This window comes from Vanessa cardui, chromosome 13 (assembly GCF_905220365.1).
Source record: "Vanessa cardui chromosome 13, ilVanCard2.1, whole genome shotgun sequence".
Classification (NCBI taxonomy): Eukaryota; Metazoa; Arthropoda; class Insecta; order Lepidoptera; family Nymphalidae; genus Vanessa; species Vanessa cardui.
The window spans coordinates 11,541,469-11,569,136 of record NC_061135.1 but is presented as its reverse complement, the minus strand read 5'-3'; the positions used below and the strand labels follow the sequence as shown (position 1 = coordinate 11,569,136).

Here is a 27,668-nt window from a genome sequence, read left to right as displayed (position 1 = left end):
TAAAGATTTTACAAACGAGAATGTATACAATGGTATACCACCATAATTGTAAAAATATTATATAGATTTTTTAACTGTTATATGTTAATTTTCTATTTCTTGGAATCTATAGTTTATTTTTAAAATGGTTTTTTATATGGTAACATTGTTCCGTTGCCATTTTGTATTAAAAAACGTAAACTGAATATGTTTTAAGAACTTTTAAAACTTTAATATAACTTTTAAAGAAAATAAATATGATGTAAATTTTTAGTAATATTTTATATCATTTTTGAATAAAATACTTTTAACTTTTTCAATACTAGTTATATTTTTTATTACAGATCGTCAGTTGACTATTTCCTTCTTCCATGACTTATTTGAGAAAGCGGATGTGGTTGGTCCGCCATAATCATTCGTGTGGGTCTGTGCTTGTGTGGTTTGGGTGTCTTACCGGTGCCAACCATTATTTTTAATTAGTAATAAGTTATGCGTATGAATCCAGACATGGACGATGATGAGAAGGGGTATGTACATTTTAAATAATTTTGGTAAACACCAAGTCTGTTTTAAGTGTCTTAACTATAATAGGTCAAACTGCATGTTCGCTTGGTGTGTCGCATTTCACGACTTGCCATCAAGACCGTGTTGTAGTTTTTATGAGTTGATTTTCATTTTATTTGAAAACTGTTTTAATGATGATTCTAGGATCACTTGTAAAATTCGCATAGTAGACATGGTAACAGTTCAGTACGCTTAATTAGCCTTTTACCGGCGAGCGGCCACCGACCCCAAGCCTTGCCGTGCGACTTGCGTGTGCCGATCATGGCAGCTTTACTTTCCCATTGTACCTAATGCCATATTTTAGCGATATATACTTATAATCAGTAATTATTTGCATACACTTGTTTATATAATCTTCTCTTAAAAAAATAAAGTATGCGGAAACGTCGCAATATGTAATGTTAACCTTAATGTGACTAATTGTGGCTTTCTCTTATCAGTACTTTGTAGTAATGTAAAATTAATTGCGTACAATTTTACTTAAAATTCGTATAATTTACATTAATGTGGATTTCGGACTTGTTAATGAGGTTAATAGAACGGCGTTGAAAATGCCGCGTAGCTCAATCTTGTGAGCGAATATACTAAAACATGCTGATTCATTTGCATACGGTTAGTTTTGCCGATACGATTTTTCCCAATTTCGCATATGGTTAAGTCTTCTGCATATGTTTATTTCAAGTCACATTCTTTTAGTTGTGAGATGTTTTATCGGTAGTCATTGACGCGTCGGCGCCCTACAATATATGAACTCAATTGACGCAATCGTGGCATTCAACTTTTCGACATTACTTTTTGTTATCAACTATTTTTTTATATAACGCAAAATCAACTGTTGTTAAATATAACCTACAAAATTAGTTCTAACATAACTACTCGGTTTCAAAACTTAGGGGAAGAGTCAGCCAAAAAGTATTATGAGAATTTTATTGACTTAATTTTGTAAGTGAATGGTACTTTCACCACAGCACATGTTGTATTGAAATGATTTTGTGCCCATGATCTTTTTAATCAATGATAAATGACTAGAATTATTGGATATTTTTTTAATTAAAAAATGCTTCACTTTTATAATTATTATACTTGAAGTTACAATAAAATATTACTTTGTCCTGAAAGTGGTCTCTTATCTGAGTTATACCTAGTGTTTGTACATTGAAGAGATAATACCCAATGACCAATTATTTAGGTCAAATAAAAGAAAAATTATATATCTAGTTATTTAATTTATTTCAAATCTACATATTCTAAAGGAAATTAACAGTTTTATTTTTGAGGTTGGAACATGTATGAGGCGCTATTAATATGTTGAGGTTAAATGGTAAAGTTTTCCTTGATGCTTTAACTTTTTTTTCTGCATGAACTACATTAAATGAGAAAATTTTAAATTGTATTTGAACAAAAATCAATTGGTATTATTGTAAAAAAATGCTTATTATATTAAAGTAAGGCATATCACATGTGGATTTACACACTAGTTTAAATATGATTTATGACACTATTTTATGTATATATTAGTCTTGTGGAAACCTATCTCGCTGAACAGAACTTACAAATTACTTACCATCAACACCAATATGAGTAAGTATAATAGAGAAGGGCAAATGAGTTAATGACATGCACAAGAGACATAACATCTTGGATGTTTCATTCACCTGATTAATTTATGCTCCTAATGTCAGTCTGGGTGTACTGTTCACCAACTAGTTACTACACTAACATAATCGATGATACACAGTCGAAGACAAATTTTATAATACACAGTTATAATAATAATCCAATCTAAGAAGTTATTTCATGCTATATGCAATCAGTCCATCTGTAGCTTATGACACTTGCATTTTTATTAAAACTAAATATGACCGGCTACAATATGAGTGGCTTCATAAATAGTTTTGTTAATAAATCATAAAAATATGTTAAATCATAGGCTTGAACTATTATCTAGATGATGAAATAAGTCCTACTGAATTTGATAATGTTATAAAAAAACTGCTCTTCAAAAGTTACTAATAATTCTCAAGGTTTTTAAAGATCCTTAACATCAATTAAACAAGTTAGTTTTTGTTGGACTTTCCTGAGCTTAATAATATAAGAAAATTTAGATTAAATGTACCACACAAATAATAATAATGTTTTCAATGGTTAATTCCATGTAATAAACCTAACGTTTTTATATCTTATCATTTCATATTAGTCAGTTGTATTTTGTTATCAACTTTAATAAAATAAAACTTGAAGGTTTGAAACATTTGTATTCGTAATGATTAAATATTATTTTGATATATCACCAGTGATGATCATTAACATGTGATTATTATTTGTATACAGAAAACTGTTTGTTGGTGGTCTGTCATGGGAAACGTCCCAAGAGAACTTGCAGCGGTATTTCTCCCGTTATGGTGACGTCATCGACTGCGTCGTCATGAAGAACAGCGAGTCGGGTCGCTCGAGGGGTTTCGGCTTCGTTACGTTCGCTGAACCGGCTTTGGTTAACGTCGTTCTGCAGAATGGACCCCATCAATTGGATGGCAGGTTAGTAAACTTTTTTTTTTAATAGGTCTAAGTTTTAAAGTGGTCGTTATATGGTTTTAAACGGTCTTCTGAAACAATGTAATTCCACTTTTAATTTTTATTATTTGATTCCTTACTGATAGGTAAGTATACTTGTAAAAAATCAATGCCGTGAATATGGCGCTATCTAGCATATCATTATTTTAGTTACAAGACGAACTAAATATTATTACTTATACCATTCAAAAATAATCAATGTGATTATAATTAAATTTATTATTTTTGGATGTCATCTTGTCAGGCATCAGACATGGAAAATGATCTTCTGGGTGTTTTATTGGCGACTAACTGCAAAATGGTAATTGATTTGCAATGATGTGTGTACAGATAATTCCGCGAGAAAATATTTTTAAGGATATGTGTAATATGTATCCATAAATTGACGACCTCTGTGGTCGAGTGGTATGTACACCGGTTTTCATGGGTACGCCATTCCGAGGTGTCCTGGGTTCGATTCCTGGCAGAGTCAATGTAGATTATCATTAGTTTTCTATGTTATCTTGGTTCTGGGTGCTAGTGGTACCGTCGTTGCTTCTGATTTTCCATAACACAAGTGCTTCTTACATTGGGATCAGAGCAATGTATGTGATGTTGTCTCATATTTATTTATTTATTATTTATAAATCATAATTCCGCTATTAGGACCGTCACAGTCGGACTTTAATCCATTTCATGTGGTTGGTTAACTTTATTAGAAAGATGCGGGGTGTTTGTAACTCAAACGTCGATAGGCGTGCGCCACACCTTGTGAACATAAAATAACACGCCTATCGGTGTTTACGGCATTTATAAAACACGAATTTATTTAAAATCACATGTAGTGCGTCAAAATCACATGAAAACAAAACAGCGTGCGTAGTGCTGAATGGATTAAAGTGTTTTTAAAGAGTGCATGTGAAAAAGGGCGTGTGGTGCGTGGATGAAACGAATAACAATATTTAAAACATTAGTATGTTTTTTTCTAAATCGTGGAAAATAAAACTTTATAACAATAACGATTAATATACGAATCGTTTAAATTAGCATTATGTATGTCAATTTTTATTTTTTACATAGAGCTGTTTTTATTCGTCTTTGAATTTAAGTAGGCGGATAGGAAAAGACGTCACCTGATGCTTTAGTGATAACCACCGCTCATAGACATTGCCGTTATAAAGTTTAACTATTCCTTAGATGTCACCGTTGTGACATCGACCTTGAGAACTTGATGTTGTATCCGCTTTGCCTGTAGTTACACTGGTTCACTCACCATTCAAACTAGAACACAACAGTAATAAGTAGCTGTTAGGCGATAGGACGAATATCTTCTACAAGGTATAGTTTATCCGAAGTTACAGACCAGCTTATCAGAAAAAAACTATGTCCTTATAAACTATGAACTATACTGGATCGTATGTTGTATTTAAAATGAATAATGCTTTATTTAAATAATTGTACACTTTTAACACGAGGCGTTTTTTTTTATTTTGATACAATATAAATTAATTTAGTTGTTTTGTAAAACGATAATTATTATTTTTAACAGGATATAAACAATGTGTATTTTAATTACTAGGAATTATGTTATTTTCCCTAGAATGATTCGAAATGAACATGTCCACTAAGATTACAAGACAAATAAGTTCACTTACTCTAAAGTAGAGATTTTTAGTTAATTTAATGTATATCTTCATTATATTCCTTTGTTAAAAAATCTTATTTAAATTGTTTAATTATTTTAATCCCTCGTGACATTAGTTATTTTAAACCTGACATATTTTAACCATACATTTCTGTAAAGCTGTTGATTACCAATGAATCACAAAACATATCAAGCTTATTTAAGATCAGGCAAGTACATTTAAATAAAACTAGTTATTACGGATTTTAATCGCGTATATTAATTATTTTGGACATCCCGACGTTTCGAGCACTTTACAGCGTTCGCGGTCATGGGTAGACTGTCTATCCGGCAAGTATATTTGGGATATGAAAGTCTTAACTTTTTTTTTGTCAATTATCAATATTGTAACGTAAAACCAGTTTGATTATTTGTCCTTTAAAGTTGTATTGATAATCATATCTATTCGAATTTAGAATCCATATATAAGTCATTAATATTACGATTCCCGTATCAAATGTAATTAGTTAATATGGTAATTGTATGTAGGCCTAAATGAGCCTAAAACACTGCAATCCTAATTTACCTGGACAAAGTCTACTCGTTGATCTAGTATACACATCCATTAAAATAATTGTATTAAATGTTAACTGATTGATATGGATAGTATGGGTACTTTTTAAGCATGTAAGATATAATTGACCCAATTTAGAGAAAACCTTAGTGCACCCAAGAGACATTCAGCTACACGATATCTTAAGCCTCGCCTCATTATTCCTGTTTGAATCAAATAAATTACTAAAATTTTTCTTTGGATGGTTTTCCTCATTTGCCCACAAATACTGTTAAGTGTTATTTTTTTATTTGTACTATAATTGTTGTATAAATTCCATATAAATATATTACAGCAACGTGCTTAATGGTTATACTAAATTATTTATTGAGTTATGTAAACCAGTTTTGTGACAATTAGCTTGCATTTTATTCAGACAAGGAGAAAATTGAATATGAAATCGGTGGTGGGTAGTGCAATAACATACGCATAATATTATTAGCAACAAATTATCCAAAATAAGATATAGCATGTCCTTTACAGGAAGATTAAAAATGGAGCTGATTATCTTACAATTAATTAGTTGGAAAAAAATATTATTTTTTCCCTTTTTAAATTTTAGGATTTATGATAACACTTCTTATATTGGCACAGACCGATATCACCGTTAAACCGATACTAACTCGACTTATTTAGTTTAACGTTGCATTAAATATAGATTACCTTAATGCAAATATCTAACAATAGCTGTTACTTTGTTACGAGCTAGTAACACTGTCGTGCGTATAATGTGACCCGGTTGTTGGCAAATAACGCTTACATTTATATACTTATTTGAACCACATGAGCAAACGTACGTGTAACATAATAATGTCGATATATATTTTTTGTATGTATTAAAATTAAATATTAACCTTATATCGAATACATACTTCCTGTTTTTCATGTGGTAGGTGAATAGTTCGTTTTAATTATGTTAACAACGAAATGATGGTAGGAAACCTTGCACTGCAAAAACTTGTGTTTTGTATGTGGTTTGAATCCGGCTGTCACATCTACACTCTCTTTTCAATAAATATTTCAAACAACGGAATTTAGCAGTAAATTTTTCAGTATCAATGTCACCCCATTTTTCATGGCTACTTGATAATCAAGAATCCATGGTATAAACGGTATAAAAATATATAATTTACTTCGTCATTTACGGAACTAATTTGATTTTTTATCGTGGCATAACATTTCATAAATACCAGAATCATATCATGGAAATTAAATTTTAATAATTTTCAATTATTTAATCGTGTGTTTAAACAACGTTTTTAGTCAACGAATACTCCATACTTTTAATTATAATATTTTCTTAATAAATGGCGTACAAACTAAATTGTATTTTATCGAAATTGGTTCGCGGAAATTCGATTCTCAACCGGTATAAACGAAATAACACCTTTGTTAAGAATGTGCCACGTATGCACATAATTACACAAGAAATACATTTTAATAATATAAATTGCCACATCCAGGCAGTACCTTCAACTATGCATGTTGTAGGCACGTTCAGATGTTTGTGGAAAATTAAATGCAAACTAAGCATATGCTTGTTGTCATCTTAAGCAATATAGTTTACAAAGTTTGCTACATTAGAATTAATTATAAATTTTATGTCATGGCATTTTGTGACAACAACTAATCGATTATATTTTTAGTCGAATGTTATATATAAGCGAATTATATCAAAAGTAAACAAAATTTTTATTATATTATTGTTTGAGGTTCTTGTTGTTCCAAAACTGTTTTTAAAAATCTTTGTTTGTCGGATCATAGCATGATCATAGATATAACTGTACAGTGTTAAATCTTAAATAAAAATTATCAATGAAATAATAAAAATATTTTCAATTAATCATTTCAATAAAAAAAAAAAACCATAATTTTGCATGTTGTTTCATTTCTGTCCAAGAACACTATTCTTTCCACAACATTTACATATTGTGCTGATATTGCATTTGTAAAAGGATATCGTAAATGTTAGTTGCATGCATTCCAACTTCCAAGCCTTCTCGAAAAGAGATCATGCTAGTGAAAGTAATTTCAGAATGGGAAAGTTGCCTCTCTTAAGACCTTAGAATGTTACAAAAATAAATCGTATGTTTTATTGTTGCTGAACTTGTTGTATATAACACTATCCGTTGGTAATACTATACATCGATTGGAGTATAGTAATATACCTAGATATGGTTATTATCTGATTTGAGAAACTTTTAAAGGAACAGATGTTTCTTTTTAGAATTTCTGAAGCAAGTATTGCGGATTGGGAAATAAATCGCAATATACATACAGTATATAAACTTATAATTGGTTAATGTTTCCTGGAAGTACTTCAAAATAATGTATATTTCTGTACAGTACTTACCTATTAATATTTTTTATAACACAAGGTGAAGTGAATATTAAAAGAAGTGAACCTTTTAAATGTCATCAATTTTTATAAGATTTAAAATTCACAGAATACTACCCAAGCGCGTCGGTTTAAAAACACAATTAACATTCTATTTTTAAACATCTCAAATATATATTTAAAGGAAAAATGTAATGTTAAAAAGTTGTTCCGTCCAACAAAGAAAACTTTACTCCGCCGGTAGCGGATAATAAAATTTGAAATTAAGTTTTAAGCCATAAAATTAATCAAATATTAAAATTATTGAAAAAAAAAGTACCAATGTAAAGTTACGTTATCAGTTATATATTTTCGTGAGGAATGTTTCATACGTTAAAAACCATACAAACATGCATTTTGAAACACCCCTTTCATTGTTCTAGAACAATCGATCCGAAGCCTTGCAATCCCCGAACTTTGCAAAAACCAAAACGGGGCGGTGGCTACCCTAAGGTTTTCCTCGGCGGTCTGCCCTCTAACATCACCGAGACCGACCTGCGTGTGTTTTTCGGCCGCTATGGGAAAGTCATGGAGGTCGTCATTATGTATGACCAGGAGAAAAAGAAGTCTCGAGGTAAGAGTTTTATTAATATTAACATTAAAAATGTAAACAAGAGAAAATATACTAAGTTTCTCTATGTGCTATATTTTTAAATTTACAATTCTTACCAAAAGTGTACAACAGCTATTTAAAGCAATCATTATTATAATTTTTACCTAAATGACAATAAATATTATAAATGCAACTTGACGAGGACAAACAAAGCTACAATGATGACTTTATAAACATAAAATAAATACTATCCACATCTAGGCAGTGCCTTCAACTTAACCTGTTGACGGTATGTTCAGATGTTTGTGGAAAATAGAATGCAAATCAGCATATACTTGTTGCCTCAAATTGGCGAGTGAGTCTACAAAGTTTGCAACAATCATTCATTTTAGTATATGCAATAATATTATAACAGTTGAACAGGAAAGTGTAGGTGTACAATGTATCAACTTTTCAGGCTTCGGATTCCTGTCGTTTGAAGACGAGATCTCTGTGGAAAGGGTGACCCAGGAACACTTTATCAACCTCAACGGGAAACAAGTAATTTACACTTAAATTGTTAGCTTAGAATATATTTTGCTTAATATTATTTTCATTGACCGTGAATATTTCATCTGTTCATGATCCACATTCAGGCAGTTTCTTCTAACTATCTTTTGGTTGAAACATTCCAATGTTTGTGGGACAGAAAATAGCAAATTTGCATGTTAGCCCTGCTTTTATGAGCATGTGTGTATAATAATTTGCTACATTTTTTTTTGCAATTTGTGTTTTGTAATTCCTTAACAGTCTTATTATACAGTTGACTATCTCATTTGACTTGATAACAACTGTCACACTGGAGTATAATAGCACCGATGTATAAGTGGTTCATTAATCTATATCCCATGCTAATTAGATGAGAGCTAAATTAGATGCAATTAGATTTTGAATCTGTTCCCAAAACCACTTGTGTTTTTGTAGCCAATCGCTTATATATTTTAACAATGATTTAATACTTTTGAGAAAATAAATAGAATTGGTTTACAAGAAGATAATACAAATTTTATCCGATAATCAGGTGGAGATCAAGCGCGCGGAACCACGCGACGGGTCTGGTAAGCTGGGCTCGGGTGGTGGCGGCATGGGCGGCGCGGGCATGGGCGGAGCGCCCGGAGACGCGCCCGCCGCCGGCCAGTGGGGACCGCCGCAGGCCGCGCCCATGAACATCATCCAGGGGCACAACGGACAGATGGGAGGACCTCCCATCAACATGCCCATGGCTGGTCCCAATATCATGCAAGGGTAACTAACAATCTGGCATTATCAAATCCACATCCAGGCAGTGCCTTCAGCTCAACCTGTTGTAGGTACGTTCAGATGTTTGTGGAAAATTAAAAGCAAATCAGCATATACTTTTTGCCTCAAATGGGCAAGTGAGTCTACAAAGTTTGCAACAGATAAATTTAATTTAAGTATGTGCTACTCTGACTTAGACCTTTACACTGAAGCAAGTCATTCCTTTAGATTTCTGTTAGTTGAAGATAATATCACTCTAGGAAAACCTTTAAATTTTAATTAAATGAAGATCACTTCTTGATCCTCAGTTACTTTATCTTTTTAACGCACCGCACCCACACCTCGCTCGAGTCACCGCAGTCAGTATGCTAAGACGTGCACGTGTCGTGGACAGGTACCAGGGCTGGGGCACGTCGGCCGGGCAGACGTCGTACGCGGGCTACGGCGCGGCCGGCGGCGCGGGCGGGCCCGGCAACTACCAGGGCTGGGGCGCGCCGCCCGCCCCGCAGGCGCCGCCGCACGCGCCCGCCTGGCCCGCCACCAACAACTACACGCAACACGCGCAGCCGCCCGCGCAGGGCTACGGCAGCTACGGTACGCCCAACTTTATATTTGTATATCGCCTTTCCAAAAGAACAAGTTTGATAATTCTCTGATGACACCTAAGTTACACCTGACACTCTGAGTGACGTCCCACGCGATTGATCGTCGACGTTCGTACGATTCGTTTCCAAGTAAGTTTTAGGAAATTACCACTACCAGTTCGCTAAAGAAATGATCATACGTGCTATACATTTCGATATAATGTTACACGTTTATTTACACGACGAAGCCAGAACAATAGAGAAAAAAAATAAATGATTGTTTGTTTAACAGCAAACTACAGCTCTGCTCCCGCGGGCGCTTCCGCCGGAGGCAGCTGGACCAACTGGAGCATGCCCCAAAACTCCAACTCCACTGGCTCTGGTGAGTAAACGTGACATCATTCACTCGTAGGACAGAACTGTCGTTATTGCGAAATAACTGCGGGCCAAAATTATCAAACTTGTTCTTTAGCATTAATCTTAAGTTGAGCATGTCTAACCCATCCCCCCCCCCCGTGCGCAGGCTCGTACGTGCCGCTGTCGGAGGGCGGCGAGATGTACGGGCGCGGCGGCGGCGGCGCGGCGGGCGGCGCGGCGCCGGCGCTGGCGGGCGCGCTGTCGTCCGCCGCGCTGTCCAAGTCCTCCTCGGCGGACTACTCCACGTACCAGCAGTACCCGCCCGCCTACCAGCAGGACCAGGTACCGCACGCACACGACCCTCGACCCCTGTACTCCAACGAATCTGTCATTATGAACGCTTCCACTGCTATGGATTAGTTCTACAGATACAATATAAGGGGTTGTCCATTAATCACGTGATCTTTTTTTTTAGCATTTTTTAACCCCCCTCCCCCATTGGTGATACGTAGTGAGGTTTAAGACCACCCCCCCTCCCCCTTCTCAACATCACGTGTATTTTTAATACCTACAACGAATCTTAACAAAATCTGTCAAGATCACTACACGCCGCGCCGTGCCGCTTAATATTTGTATAAAAATCGCGCATTAGACGAAAAAATAAATACACGAGATATCTTACTACACCCCCCCTCCCCCTTGTGTTATTTTCGTGGTTTTTTATCAAACCCCCCCCCCCCCCTTTCAAGCCTCACGTGATTAATGGACAACCCCTAATGTGACGTGTTCTGGACTTTCGTAATCGCAGATTCGATGAACCGTGCCGTCGCTTATGTACTCAGTGCCCATGTACGCCGTTACGTAGTCGCACGCGTACACACTCTTTTTGGTGACGTAAGCAGGTTTATTATATCATTAAAACTCCGTCAGGCCGATGTCCTGTAATAATTAGAATAAAAAAAATATTTACACGTATATATTATTTCTGATTACGACACCAATTTCAAATAAATCCATTTTAGGTCATACCACTTTTATTAATGTGCTTTAGTAGTTTGATTTTTAGAATTTCAATTATGTGTTGTATTAAATGAAGGTGGTATCACCTAAACAATAAATATAATCTTGTTTCTTTTGCGATATTTGTATAAAAATTATTAAATTCTAATTTGTTGAGCTTAGGCTTATGAGTTATTAAATATTATTATTCGCAAATGAAATTATTTTAAGGATCAGTCATGAATACATAAATGACAAATTATCATATTTACATATAATTTTAACAATTTTAAATGACTTCAATAGTAACTGATTCTTTAAAAAAGATTTATAAGAAATACACAACATACGATATGATTGTAAGATCATTTATAATTTTATATGCTTTAAATTTTTAGACAAAAATGATATTACAATTTATTTTATATATTTCATAGTTAGCCTGGCATGAACCATTATATCCTTTGTCTTAGTTAGTTTTTTTTTAACCCTTGCTAAAATGGTTTTTGCCTAGGTTGTCTTTGCTTCTTTGAAGCATTTGGGTAATGGTTTTTTTTAGTTTAGATTTACATATTATTAAATACACTTTGTAAAATTTATTACAAATTTATTGATGGTATAAATAAATACAAAATGTATTTAATTATCTTATAATTGCTATCATGCTTTTCATTATCATCTAGTGCATTTCCAATCATACAAATATTTCATGTCATATTGTTTTCATTTTTCTTAACTCACTATAGAGAGCTACATAATAAAGTATTCGATATGAAATTACAAGTACATTTGGAAATCGTTTTGCCTCTCATTAAAAGGTAACGTGTTTGAAACGAGATCAATTGATAATTCATTAATAATTGTTTCAACACGGTACTTGTAAGTGGGTCACGGTGCTCCCAATGCATATACGACGTAACAGCTTGTCAATTTTAAGGCGATCTATATTTATCTCCATTTATGTTCGTATGCAAGTGCAAAAATACTGGATAGAAACTTGATTTACTCAATTTTTTTCACTAGATAAAATTATGTTGACTTGTTTCTTTTCGGTATTTTATTCGCAAACAATTACTTTGAAAAAGCTATATCTCGAATATTTTATTAATTGATTTGTTGTTTAGTATTTCTAAATGTATTCTCGATATAGCAAAATATTTGTTTAAACTGTTTATCATCAGTTTATAAACAAAAAGTACAGCCAAGTTGATTTTATAGATAATTAATAGTGTTATTTGCTCGTACCCTCGGGGCTTGCATCCTACCCACAATCCGACTATCCCCCGCTTTTTCTTTATTTTATCCTGCATCCATCTCCAAACTTGTTTGAAGTGGTTATTCGGTATGTACCGGTGATTGCATGACTGGATTACTCGATTGATTTACCCGACATAAGTTCGATTACAACAAACCCTAATGAATGAAAGAATGGTTTAACGAATGAACGACACGACTGATTCACTAGCAAAGTTCAATTTGGTTGTACTTGCCAGTTTGTTTGCGATTCATGAATGAATGCGCGATGGAGATGTGTCACAACGGTGAACGAGCGAAATTCAGCGAAAACATTGTTCGTCTTTGAATGCAAACAAACCTGAGACTGAGGCAAAATGCAGCATGAATATGATATAGAGCCCCATAGTTTGCCTCTCCTGCATCCGTGTGCTGTGTTCCAATATCTCGGCGCTTTTATCGTAACGCATACATCGGAGACATCGACACCCACTACTGCATGCTTTCAGTGGCAGACGAAATGTGCGATGTCTTTTTGATTTTCCGAGGCTATGCTGCGGTTCGTATTGTCTATATGATGCGGTCCTCTGATGCGAGCCGCTATCGAAGCGCCAGTTCAGAGTCGCACCGCTATCCATAGTGAAAAATCAAGAAGATTAATTGTTGTAATAAGTTTCGCTGAAGGTCTCTCATCACCACGACCCGCCCTCTCCCATTCCCTTTCCGCTCCTAACGTCATCGCCCTCGGGGATAATTCACACGCTTTCGCCCGATCCATCTTCACGCTCTGCTACTTACATAATCCGCTAAAGATCCAGGTTGGAGCATTGTGGCGAGTGGGACTTTATGTCTGTAATTCTTCTTTTCCAGTTGGTCGATCAGGGCCCACAAGAGTGGCTCCTCCACAAAGACAATTAGAGATATGGGTGGGTTCGGATGAGGGTATGTCGCGAAACTCTGGGGATTTCTCACTATGGACGGTTCGGTCATGCGACGATTACGCGGGCTCACCTTAAAGGCATCGCACCGCACTAGATTTTAAGCTTACCTTTAGATCCATTTATTGTTCATAATGCATTTTTTGTAGACGTGCGAGATGATTAAATCGCTTTGTTTCATCTCAATACTTGTAAAATTGGCATTTAAAGTACAAATTAGTAAAATTTGGATTTTTTCATATTGTTACAGGTTCATTAATAGATAATTTTAACGATAAATAATATTAAGAGCTGTACTTTAAGTGTTCAGAGATGAAATTCGAACTTCTGTTAATTGTAATCAGAGAGCATATATCGTCGATGCGCGTGCAATACCGCGAAAGAGCAGTTTGTTAATACCGCGTAACTGCTTTTGTACGATTTTACAGGAGGCGAAAAAAACTGGATATCTTAGTCATTTGCCTATATTTTACTGACTAAACTAAGTAGTAATTTTTTCGTGACTTACTCTGTAAAAAAATGACGTAAATTCAACCATAACTTGTTTAGATTCCGCGAAAAGTCACTTACGCGGTTTTGTAGCACTAAATATCAGAAAAATCTATTTATTATTAGCAAATACGCGGAGTTGAAATAAAAAATTTTATTGAAAGAATTAATTTATTACGACAAAATAACAAAAATAACTTCAAAAATATAAGTTTAGACTTCTTAAAAAAACTTATCTGATAAACAATTATTTTTACTACTTAAGTATATAATATCCATAATCAAATTATAAAGAAACCTTTTTTTATTATTATGTTCCAGAGTGAGATCGGTCCCTTCTCATGAAAATACAATACCCATTTTTACTATAATATATCCAAAAATCACTATCTTTGGAATGTCAAATCAATATTCTTTCTTAAAATTACAGCATAATTTTAAGTCAATACTTATTTTTTGAGATCTACTTAAACATCACTTTTTTGCCATTGCACTTATTCTTATCAACGCTAACTATTATACTTACACACTATAACAAAAATAAAGTAACAAAATAATCTGAAACTCAAATTGAAACTAGTAATGAATCACAACGTTTAGGATATTAGAAACATTATTTAAAAGGCAAGTTATCATAAAAGTTATGACAGTCTCTTGGTATGACACTCTTGAGCTCCTGCAGATGATGGTACTTTGTGGTGGTTATTGGTTGTCTAGATTGATAAAGTGAAGGCACACTATCTATTGAAAGTATTTTCTTTGGTCTTCTAGGCAAAGGCGTAAAGTTATGTGAGAAGTGGAGCTTATAGTCTATTGTACCATTTGGATTATACCTGAGTGCTCTTATGTCAACGACACAGTGATCACCCGCCCCACGACCAGGCCTGATTGATTCGTAAATCAGATAGTCTTTAAGACCGAAGTCTTTAAAAAAAGTAAAATCTGGTGTAATAACTTCATAAGGACTTGGTACTTTCCTTGCCTCTTTCGTAATAGTCGCATATTGAGAGGGTAAAAACACTTCTCTATTTTTCAATTTTCTCTCAATCACAGAGTGAACTGAGTCCACTTCCATCTGCGTGTGGCCTTTCTCCAAGTATTTCTGAGTTATCACTATGTTCTTGGCCATAGCTAAACGCAATAATGCATTCGATACAATATTGTTTCTATTTTGGGCGGTACAGCCATCTGTAAATATTACGACATCCTTGGGATCATCATCTATTAATTTTGTCAAATAGTCCACAAATAATGTAGCATAGGTAGTCGATTTTAAGTCGCATACCGTTTCGTCGAACCAGTAACACGTGACTCTATTATTCCCCAGGTTGTAGACTGTAAAGTTATGCACGGCTAGTTTTGTTTTAAAATATAGGGCACTGGCATTGAGGCAAGGACACAGTTTTACAGCCTGAAGATCTGCTGTTATTGCATGTATATTTCCTTTCTGTGCTGCTTCTTTGTCAGAACTTTTTTCAGCTCTGGCTAAGTCTTTTAGTTCAATATGTTTGGTATACTGCGCATCTGATATATTGCCTGCTTTGTGAGCGCAACACTGGTCGCATGCATCTTTTTTTGGTTGAAATATTGCGATATTCTCTTCAAATAAAGCACCTTCAAATACCTTTCTTGAAGCCACCGGTTCATTTCTTGAAACTGAGTAATCTACATAAAGACGATACAATTGCGACTTTGACTGTATGATGGGCTCCAAATATAATTTCGAGGAAGATTGTCTACAATAATGAGACGGCAGCTTCGGTAGAGCAATCAAATATTTTTTAGCTAAATCTTTTTTGGGTTCTTTGACAATTACTTCTCTTTGTTCAGGTTCAAATTCACTTTTATTCATCTTCTCTCCTAGCCAGTATCTAACGGTCCATTCTTTTATACCTAATGTTTCCAGAAATGTTTTTTGGCAAACTCTTTCCTTTTTATCATTCACCTTTAAAAAATATTTTTTGGTATCGCTTCGCCTTGAATTTGAGCCTTTAGTTTTCCTGGTGGTAGGAATCTGATCCACCATTGAAGATACGTACATTTTCTTTTCTTGCCAACTCATTTTCCAATAGGTTTTAAAAATTTCTGACCTGACTTCTTCTGTTAATTTCGAACAATACATAGCTTTTCCACTGAAACATCGCATTGACATACATATTGGACCCATTATTCGTGCTGGTTTAGGATTATTTTGTATAAATTTAAAGCCATCTTTTTTAAATCCGATGTACTCTTCTCCTAACATTCTCTGTCGCTTATTTTTCATCCTTTTCCAATTTTTTTGATCCCCTTTGCGCTTTTTTTTGTTTGTTTTCGACTTTTCTTCTATTTCCCTTTCAGGGAACCATTCCATATTTTCTGGCGATAAAGGCTTTAAATTTGTTATATCTGAGAGGGCGACATAAGAAGGATCTGCGACAGAATCGTCAGACGAAAAATCAAGTCCGTCATTGTGCTCTACTACATTAACATTCAATTCAAGAGGAGTAATTTTATTTTCTCTTTGTGTTGGTACAGTACTTAAAAGTGTTGTAAATGTATTAAATTCGGATGTTATATCGTGATTTTGTTCTTGCTGTAATATATTATCTGACGAAGGTTTTGAATCTGATTGCAATGGTGGTTGATTGTGGTCATTATGTTTTCTTATTATTTCCTCTTTCTTTTTCAGTAAAATGTTTCGCCTTTCTAACAGATCTTTCAATGAAATCACGTCGTCGGCAACATCAGCATTTTCAAAAGGAAAACTATGATTGTCTTGATTTTCCATTATTATTTGCACCTAAAAATAATTTTAGTATGTTAGTATGTAAGTATTGTAAATTTAGTATTGTAGAATAAAATACCGCGTAGATGAAAAATTTTATCAAATCATGAAGTTTTAAAACCGCGTAATTACAAGATGGAGGTTATGTTTGCTAGAATCATTAAAATAATTAAATAATTACACGAAGCTACATTACCTAAGCTTAAACTATTGATAAACATACACGTTAAACAATAAAAACATACTTACATGGGGGTTTTCCACGGTAAAACAGTCGTAATCGGGAACACGCCCTAACCGCGTTGTAACTTCTTCGCCGGTTCGGTAAATACGCGGACTTGCTGCCAACTTCAGACGCGCTGCTGTTCCGCGGTATTGTTGCGATGTCAAAATCAAGGTTCCTTATTGGCTAATTCAAAATGTGTCTAATCCACTACAAGCCAATACGCGTTATGAATCCATTGGCGAGATATTTCAATTTTGCGCCTTTTGCTGTTACGCGGTATTAACAAACTGCTCTTCAGCGGTATTGCACGCGCATCGACGATATGCAAAACTGTTCTGAATCATCATGGACGACGCTGAATGTGGCCAACGACATGCTCTCAGTTCATTAGTCACTTCCAAGTAGAAAATACAATCTGAATCCACATTGAGCGCCCCATGATCGCGCATGACGTGTCGACGCTAAAGCCATAGTTTTGTTTGTGTTTGATAAATTTCTATTTTTATACTCATTACATTACCCGTAATAGGCGAAGGTCTCAATCAGAATGGTGGCGTGAAGTTTGTAGGCGTTAGCTCGACACGTCAAGCGCACCGTAAACATGATTTTTCGTCTCATTATTAGCTCGTAATTGTTTCTACATATACAAAATATCGAAATATTAAAAATCTATTAAAATCTTTTTTGATTTTTTAAGCGATAATTAGACGAACTATCACTTAATACATACTCGTACATTAGATTGTCAACGCAAGTGGCCTAATTCAATAGAATGTAATCAATATTAAGCTGGTATATTATTGTTTCTGTTTAATACAATTATTTGTAGATAAAGCTTTACAGCTCATAATCATTTTGAGGCCACTGCGTAACGGTTATTTTGAATAGGCCCCTTTGCGCTAACGGTCCAATATTTAATCCGACGACCTTTAACCGGACGTCCTGCCTTGTATACTTCGTCTAGTATCTCGGCAGTGAAATATTACAAATACAATTGTAAAATACAAGGGGGTATCATGTAAATCCGAAGGGGTAGTGTCGCGCGAGTGGGGAGATTTGTAGGATTGTCAACAGTTCGATATTTAATCGAATCGCAACTTCCAATAAAAAAAATGTTTTTTTTTTTTTATATTTTTATTTTAATCTACATAACAATTAAATTTGATCTTTTTCATAATCGAATCATCTTTTACTTCGGACATTACATTTCGATGCGATACGTCCGGGACTAGTCGACAATCCTAGCGATACTAGACGGGGTATAGACGGCGGGGTCCGCTAACGTGTGCGGGACTGGCTAGGGCTCGTCGTACGGCGGCGGCGGGTCGCGCTACGGCGCGGGCGGCGAGTACCACTCGGGCGCCGCGCAGCCGCCAGGTGTGCACCCGCACCCGCACCACGCGCCCAAACACTTCACCGCCAACGAGTTTAACAAGGAGTGGCCCGCCGCCTAGTGCGCGCCTCGCCCGCGCCTCGCCCGCCTCCCCACACGCACGCCCCTCGCCCTCCCGCCGCCCGTCTCGCGCCTCCGCGCCTCCGCGCCTCCACTGACGGCGACACTTAACGATCCGTAACGATTGGTAACGCGAGAGCGCCGAAACGGACGGCCAAACAAACACGACACTAGCGACACTGTACCAGATTGTGGACCGACAAGCTCGACCCACGGTCGTAGATTTTATATGACACGGGATGTTCGTTTTTATAGATACTTTCGATGACTGCTTAGCACTTTTTGACGATAAATATACTTTATTGTAGTTTGAAAAAAAAAAATTAAAATAAAATCATGTTGCCTGTTAGTTACGAAACTCGAATGAAATGAAATATAAGAAGTTAAATTTTATAACAATGCAATATAATATTAAAATAATGATGATTGATAACTTTAGTAACGTGTTAAAACGTACCCAATTTTTAAGAAGTAATTTTAAAAAAAAATCCAACGACTGCATTAACACAAACCCACACGCGTACTTTAATTTTAGTCGTAATCAAATTAATTGTAATTAAACTAAATTTAGATAATGACAATGATCGTTCAGATGTGTTTACAAAGCAAGCGTAAGGTGGCAGGAAGTTGTTCTCGTTTTCCCTCCCTGAGTCTCGCGGCTCCGTGTCCGACGCACGCCGAGGTGTGCGTGTACGTCTCTGTACACAGAAGTTTCTTTATCTTTTTATTATTCTATTTTGGATGTGGGCTCCTTTTAACGTTTTATTTTACTTCGTACTTTGATAGCGTCAAAGAATTATCTTTTCGCGTTTATAAAATGATTTCTTTTAATAACACCACGTAATGTATCGATGGGATCTCGCTATTTCGTGTAGTGGTGATGTTACGAAGTGTAGATGTAAGCGCCACGAACGCTCCGCGCACAATTGACAGACACAATGTTAAAACAAGGCCAATTTAGGGAAAATTACCTAAACAACTTAACTTAAGCTAATGACTTGTATAAATATTTGGTATATATATCGATATGTATGTTTAATATTAGAATTTTGGTTATTTACCACCCACTAGACTTAGGAAAATGGTAGGGATGTAATGAAATAATTATGTGTTAATATTTAACAAAGCAAAGTATGACTGAACGTGATTTTAATATTTTTAATTTCCCGTTGTTAAAAAAAGGGGAGCAATTCTGTATAAATATTATTCGTAATTATAATTATTTTCTTATATGGATTTTAGTTTTTTATCGCAATTTTAAGTTTATATGGAACTTATACTTTAATGAATTTTTACCTGCCAAATTGTTATAACGAGCAAACGATAACGTATTTGTTAAGTGATAAAGCTCAAGCATTTAGGATATAGAGCAGTCGGCCTCGCCGGCGCCCTCCGCACCCTTCGCGCGGACTCTTGTACATACATATATATACTTACTTGTGTGTAAAACATAATTTTAATCGATTCTCTCGTCACATAGTTTTAAAGTTTTTAATTTATGTGATCGCCAAATATATTTAAAAGCTATATAGGGGTTATACGGCGGTGGCGGCCCCTCGCGCTCGCCCGCTCCCTCACAAAGTGAGTTATAATTTAAAGTAACATTTTTAGATTAAATTTAATGTTAGTCCTTTACTGTACTATATCGCTCAATCATTTGACCGATCGACTGATTAAAATTTTAGTGATAAGCTAAGTAATGTAATCGCGAGCGGGGCGGCGAGCGCGCTCGCGGGCCCGACCTGTTCCTTTAAGTTAATGGTAGATACGCGACGGCGCCACGCGCGGTCACATTTGTTATAAATGTTTTAATAGGAAAATTGTTGATAATTACATTGAATGCATAATTTGATAGTATAGGGTTATTTAAGATCGCACCGTAAGTAAAGTATAATTTATCTATGACTATGAGGAGTAATGTGAGACGTAAGCGTTTATAAGTGACGCGGTCCGGCGAAAGGTGCGGAGTCCCAAATTTAATGCTAAATCATAGAGAAAACGCCTTACATTGTGATGTTCATAGTTAAAGCGCATATTGGTACATTTCTTATAGCTCTATTATATTACACACGACTGAAACACATCATTATGTAGGAAGTTGAAACTTGTACCTTAAAACGATATATTGAAATATTATTAATAATTACTAAATGATGTCGGTGCCTATTTGCCCACTACTAGGTTACGTGTAGTTGTGCCCGTTTCTTACCGCTCCTTTACTCTTACCTGATCGTTCCTATGTAAGTTAGGTTTAATTTGTCTCGATTCATTCCTCAGTAACGATACGCGTCCTAATATACTGTCGCTGTAAGTCCTGTTTATAAGTTCGCTTAGACGGCACGTTCGAGTCGCTTTTATTTGGCATTTGTATCGTCGATCGACTAACCAGTAACCCGCTGCCCATCGCGCCGTCGCACCGTCGCGCGCCCGCCCGGCGCCCGCCCGGCGCCGGCGCTCGGCCGCGACTCTGCGACGTGTCGTGTCCGCATTTCGGTTCTAATTTACTTACTGTAGGTTTAATATACAACCACCGATGAAGTGATGACATTGTTCACGTCTGTTTAATGTTAGGAAATGATGCCTTACAAAAAGTTAAGTGAATATAGAGATGATTTATATTATGTTAATTTCAGTGATATTAAATTAGCACTAAGGTGTCTTTTTAGATACGGGCTCGGTACCCGGACTCACAAACCTTCGGAACAATTTGTAAGAAGTTAGTTTGTAATTAACCATCGTGGCAATCTTCTAAGTAACATAAAGAGTATAATTTATTTAAATAAAGTATAATATGTATTAGAAATTTTAGATTTACTCAACATTAAACTTAGTGCAAATTATTGTGAGAAATCAATTGAGACTATTTATATGGGTTTTTAATTATTATTATATAGGAGAAGAGCATAAAATATTGGATGAATTTATTAATTAAAAATAGTTAGCAAAATACAATACGGTAAGACTCGTTAGAGGCTCGTCTGTCAAATGTGTTCCGCGGGCGTGACGCGGCGCGCTCATCTCGGGCACTTGCATCCGTTGCATTTTAATATTACACTGAGTAATATCGACATAAGATATACACTGTATCTTAATAATAATGTTTATGGAATAATATTTTAATCATGGCTTAACTGTAGTACTGTTGTGTAGTTAACCTTTCGACTCTTGTTTGTATTACTTTATATAATATAGTGTACGCGGTTTTTTATATGTGTATGTTTATTCAAGTAGTAACATGTTTGTGTAAAAGTGTATTTTGGTATAATAATTATGATATCTCGCGCGCGCGGTTTTGTCTGTGTAGTGCCGCGCGGGCGCTTGCATAAATAAACTTATGATCGTAATTGACTAATTATATTATATGAGACCCCTAGTGTTAACGTTAGATTAGCAGGACTCTTTTTAAGTTTATTTTCTACTCGTCTAAAAGAATTGCATTTAGTCAAAGGCATCGGCAGCTAACAGTCGATTCTTACTATAGTCGGTTCTAAAGTTATTTTTAAAACAATGCAGGTATTATTAATATAAAATCCTCGTATTTATACTAGATTTATATACTATAAATGTAATTATTGAACACACTATCGTAAAATAAATTGCACGGGCTTTACAGTTAATTATAACATTAATTATTATAAAACTTAGGGCAAGTTGTTATTTATTTCTGTTTTAATTAAAATTTTGATGTTGATTATTTTTTAAAATATTTTTTTTTTCATTATAGTGGATAAAGTACATAATTCTCGATCGATTAGATTACAAAATTATTAGGTGAACTATCGACTGATGTACAATATTTAAAGTAATGGTTACTTACGGCAATATATAAGTTTTACTTTACGCGGCTCCACTACGGGGCGCTGTATTTATACTGTATTAATTTCGTATAAAATGTAATTAATTGGAAGCGTCGACCGCGACCGAGCCACATATTAAGCATGTTACGATTGTAAGACTATTATCTAGATTTGTTGTAACTCGTAATGTTGTAACTCGTATGTACCACTAGCCCTAAGCCCGGCGGGCGCGCGCGCGCCGCGCCGTCGCGCCGCCCCGGCGCCGCCGCGCGCGCGCGCCCGCGACTATTATATAAAAAGGAAAATTATGATAGACTTACACGTGCGTCCTTGTTGTTTCTTTTTTAACGATTACCTAATGATAATTAGTTAATTACGGTTTTAATAATTAATTTTAACCGAAGCACTAAAATATTAAGACGAGAAGCTTGTACGCGATAAAACATTCGATGTAACGATTCGAAGTGCTATCACAGAAAATAACACTTAAGGTTTTTCGAAGTAGAAATTATGCATTATTCATATTAGGTATTTTGGGTATATATTAGTTAGTTTTAACTGGTAACATAAGTATGTAGTTTGTAATGTAATGAAAAAATAAACAGTTTGTCGTAGTTTCCTATTATTAAGCTTCTTCTATCTTAATGGTTTAAGTAATACTACTGGTTGAATAATTTAAAAAATATTAATATTACCACTGCAAATATTTGAGATATCTTATGATGAAATATATATCTACTTTAAGGACATTATAAAACGTAGATAATTAAAAGAAATCAAAAATTTCAAAATATATCTGGCATTTTTAATGGTTGCCCCTCCACCCCATAGATTAGTCACCCTTAGGCTAGGAAAATAAGTTATCATAATTTTTGTTTTTATATCGCATCCAAATTCATCCGGATCCTAGAGTTTCATAATAGTCTTACACTACTAATACAAGACAAGGAACAAAGAAACGATATCGGTCCGTTTCAATTAATTATGTTGAATATATCACACTACTCAACTATTCTGTACATGCACTAACATATAACTCACGCGGTAAAGTATTTGCAATATTACTAATATTCTTCATTTTTTTCATTTCTTACCCTTAACTTTTTTATCTTGAAATAATTGTTCTTAAAAATAAGAATCTTTATGATTGCGATATACATTTGACCAAATCATATCCAATTTCGAACTATTATTAGTGATTAGATGAAAATTATGACCAATTTTATGCATCGCAAATATAAAGTATTCTTGTAGGTTCCAAATTATAATTTGAGAAAGTAATTAAATTCGAAATGGTGGAATTCATGATGATTTTACATGGATTTATTTTAGTTTAAAAAAAGTAGTCTTAACTAACGATTGGCAGAGGGAGATGGAGTAACAGCCGGAAGTTCTAAGTTCGTCAACATGCCCGCTCTGAATGATGCGATCGGAACGCCGGCACAGGTTTTGAGATATTTCTGTCATGAATAGAATGAAACACGTTATCCTTAGTAGCAATCAACATACATAATATACCAACGCTTATTATACTCATAGGTGAATAGTGTGCAGCGAACATTAAGTAGTAAAAAAATCAATTCATCATTATAAGAAGTCATTCAATTTGTAATAATCGAATCATTAAATGGCAAATATATAATAATATCCCGATTTACATAGAAATAGAACATAATTTAAATATTAGTATGATATTATAAAAATCAAAACTCATCAGGTCCCAATGATGTTCTGCCCCGGTATGGTGTCGCCACAGCCCTCTTTCTGTAACATATCGGATATGTCCGCTACGGCATCAGGTCCTTACGAAAAGTCGAAAATTACGTGCATATAATATACTTAGAATATAAACAGTAGAGCTAGTCAGTTGTCAACTTTATTTTTATTGGGTAAATCTATAACGCATTAAAAATAATTAGATTTTTTTGGGTATAACACATCTTTGATATTGGTAACTTATACTTAATGATAGCATCAGCTAATTCGGTTTAGAATTGTTTTCATTATACCAACATTTAATATACACACTAACATTAAATGAAGTCTTTATGTCATTTTAAGTAGTTTAGAAGTACAATAAGCAGAGTCGAGTTAGAAAAATTAAATATTATTCATGATACAATATCCCTAAGTAATAGTAATCATTAATGCGTTATTTAATTATTTTTTTTATCAACAATAAGTATAATATGCCAATGTCAGTCTATAATTCTCTGGTGTTTGGAGAACGGTGCGTGGTGCGGTAAGTGTTTTATTTATTTTTATGGAACAAAATTCAAGTAACGTATCGATAGTAGTGAGCTTTAAAACATTGCTGAGAGTATTCGGAATAAATATTCAGAATGTTAACTCAGATGTACGCGTAGGTGATGATTACGAATACACGGGCGGCTCCGGAGATGGTTACCAGAGATCGTCGAAACGCAGCCACCACGGCACATCGAGCAGTGGCAGCGCATCAGCGTCATCTTACCATCCCTATCGGCGTTAACGAGTGACTGCACCGATCATACTAGCCTGGTACCTGCACTCAATATTCAGTGTGTCTGAATGTCTGTTTAGAAATGCAAAAGTAATATATTGTTTTCGATCCCTCGTTCCTGTCTATATGAATAATTAAATATGAATTATAGTCTTAGAAATATTTTTATCTAGCAAAGTTAAGGTTACATATCTTAACGACATATCTATTTATATCAAACATCTGTTCGATCGCTATCTAAGCAGACAAATAGGACCGAAGTTCGTCAAACCCTTTTAAGAGGGAGTTTTGTTTTAATATACTTGTAAAATATAATACCTCTACTATAAATACAATCAGCAAATAGTTTGTAAATGATATAAACGGAATTTGTCTATAATAAGTATTCATGTCTAGGTTTTGAAAAGTAATTCTACTAAAATTGTAGTCCATAGTTAATGTAAAACCACAGAAGTTTCTGATAAATTCATCGTAATTTTTTAGATAAGTTTTGTTTATTTGTACGATAGTTCGGACTCGAAATGTTAAAATTTAAGAATTTGAATTATATCTCTGATTAGTATAAGTTGCATGAATGAACTATTTTTTGAAACTTTAAAGCAATAGAATTGTTAATCAAATGACTGAATAAGATATTATTTTAGGCCATTATGATTCGTGACATAAGTTCCTCGTGTATGCAAATAATAACTATATTTTAATGTTTTCGTTCGTTTGAAATTGACTACTTGTTTTTTTTTTTTTGTATAATTCTTTATTTTTTTCTCAACCATTCCGATGGTTAAAGATTTATAAATATAAGGCCGTGTATTTTCAAAGTTTGTGTAGATTTTAAGAAAGCATTAAGAATCATGTCCAAGCTAATGTTAATTTAGAAAAAGTAATTTTACAAAATTCTAAAAGCCTATTTATATTCTACAAAATATTCAGTTGGAGTATATTCGATTAGTTTTTTCGAAATATATGATGTATATTAGAGTAGTTAAAATATTTTCCGATAATATAAGATTTAATGAAGGCATTTAATGACACCGAAGTATACATATCAAGATCATTATGTATAATTTCCATTATTGTATTTGGATGAGTGCGTTTGAAAGATTAGTTGGTTGTTTCAATAATACAATATTGAAAGGCAATTTGTTCGACCGAACTGTCTGATAGGCACGCGATGAAATATATTGGTTTGATTTCTTTTATATAAACGGTTTCCTGTTTCTGATTCCAAATCGAAACAAAACATTTAACTGTTTCAGTATGACACCTGTATTTTTGTTCACTTTAATAAAAATACTTATAATTTTAAGTTTTATTTAAATTCACGTACAAGACTGGCTTTAAAAATTCCTGAATAAGACATTTAATTTTTCATTATCGATTATGAATAATTTCTAACCTATGATACAATTAACATAAATGCGATAAATATTACTTTTATAATGATATATTTAGTTTTTGAGAAGTTTTACAATACAGCTTGTGAATATTATGTTAAATAAAATAATGTACTAAAAATAATTGAAAGCGGGGTAAGTACAATGAAAAAGTAGATCAGAGAATAATCAATGTAATAAATTATATTTTAGCTATAGCGTTGTATTGTATAATAGAATAGTTTGTACATTTTAATATTATATTAACATCGGTTAAAATTTTAAACACCTAGACATAAACAAATATACGACAAGAGTTAGAAATTATTCTAGATTAAATCTTATTTTACGTCTTAAATTAAGAGGTCTTAAATATTTACACAGATAAAATATTGTTGCATATCTGGACCAATAGACATTACATTGAGCCATCTATAACTAATAGGTAATTCTCCTACGCCTAAGTTTTTTACTTTTAATGTTTTTTGGGATAATTTTAGAATTTACGGGAAATCATTATGTAGACATTTAATATAATAAATTGTGTAAAGTTAACTTTTAACTTATTTCTTTATGCTTAAGACTTCGCTACATTAATATTTAATTCAATTACCATTAATATCAATGGACAGATAAACAGTGCGAGACAAAATAACTAAAATTTCTATTCTTATACGTTCATGCTGGTCATCGCGATGCATAAATTCTATTTTTTTTTATTGCTCCTAAAAGTATATGACTTGTGAATATCATTAAACTGTATATCTATAAGTTATATAATAGGGAGTACTATTTAATAATTTCTGGTAAGGCACAAGGACATAATAAGCACGTTTTCATGATTGTTTCAGACCAAACATGTAGGACAATTTATAAAGTTTTCGCAAAGTATACTTTATTAAAAAATACAACAAGTTAGTTTGGAATTCATAATTGCTCGTCGAAAGAAATAGCTTATAAATTGGCTTTATTTCTTTTTTTATTTATATATAATCTGAATTGCAGAATGTGCAGAATTCATATTTAAGAATCTTTTTCTTTTTAATCAATTTCATTATAAAACATCAACTGCTGTAATTTAGAGAAAGTTAAGGACTTGAGATGTCAATTGACAGTCGCAAAATTTCATTTTACCGTAGGTAACTAGGTAGGTACGTATTTTTTTATTTAATAAATTTCATATGGAATTTTATTCAAAATTGATTTAAACCAATAGAGAAATATCGACTGCGTCCCGCTTTCAGAGGTTAAAATTGCGAATTTGAAATGTCATTAAAATTGTCAACTTCATTTAACTCGAAACATTACCATATAAAAAAATGACAGTTATTTTAGCTAGTCATAGGAACATACACTCGAAAAACTAACAGATATTGATTAATTATAATATTCAGATTATAAAATCATGGAGATGGTGCTTTTGGCAGAAAGA

The 27,668-nt window shown here is 34.0% G+C and overlaps 2 protein-coding genes across 10 annotated transcripts; one reads left to right on the top strand and one right to left on the bottom strand.

The window, feature by feature from the left end:
* Positions 1-347: 347 nt before the first annotated feature.
* Positions 348-26,169, top strand: LOC124534752 (heterogeneous nuclear ribonucleoprotein 27C). 9 transcript variants are annotated; one of them, XR_006966756.1, is made up of 11 exons: positions 348-506; positions 2,875-3,078; positions 8,091-8,281; positions 8,718-8,800; positions 9,321-9,544; positions 9,933-10,132; positions 10,415-10,504; positions 10,646-10,693; positions 10,747-10,821; positions 13,900-14,000; positions 17,452-18,258. XR_006966756.1 is itself a non-coding variant. In XM_047110760.1 (11 exons), the coding sequence occupies exons 1-11, from the start codon at positions 469-471 to the stop codon at positions 24,870-24,872; spliced, it is 1,353 nt and encodes a 450-aa protein (XP_046966716.1). In that variant the 5' UTR covers positions 348-468; the 3' UTR covers positions 24,873-26,169. The 9 variants fall into 9 exon arrangements, 7 of the variants coding, with proteins under 7 accessions (XP_046966716.1, XP_046966714.1, XP_046966718.1 ...); XM_047110760.1 differs by lacking the exons at positions 13,900-14,000; positions 17,452-18,258 and adding exons at positions 18,433-18,508; positions 24,748-26,169 and having other exon boundaries at positions 10,646-10,691; positions 10,746-10,821; XR_006966755.1 differs by having other exon boundaries at positions 10,646-10,821.
* Positions 14,514-17,449, bottom strand: LOC124534751. Its single transcript, XM_047110757.1, has 2 exons — positions 17,155-17,449; positions 14,514-16,920 (listed from the first exon to the last, which is right to left on the bottom strand). Exon 2 carries the CDS (start codon positions 16,906-16,908, stop codon positions 14,752-14,754), a length of 2,157 nt encoding a protein of 718 aa, XP_046966713.1. The 5' UTR covers positions 16,909-16,920; positions 17,155-17,449; the 3' UTR covers positions 14,514-14,751.
* Positions 26,170-27,668: the final 1,499 nt, after the last annotated feature.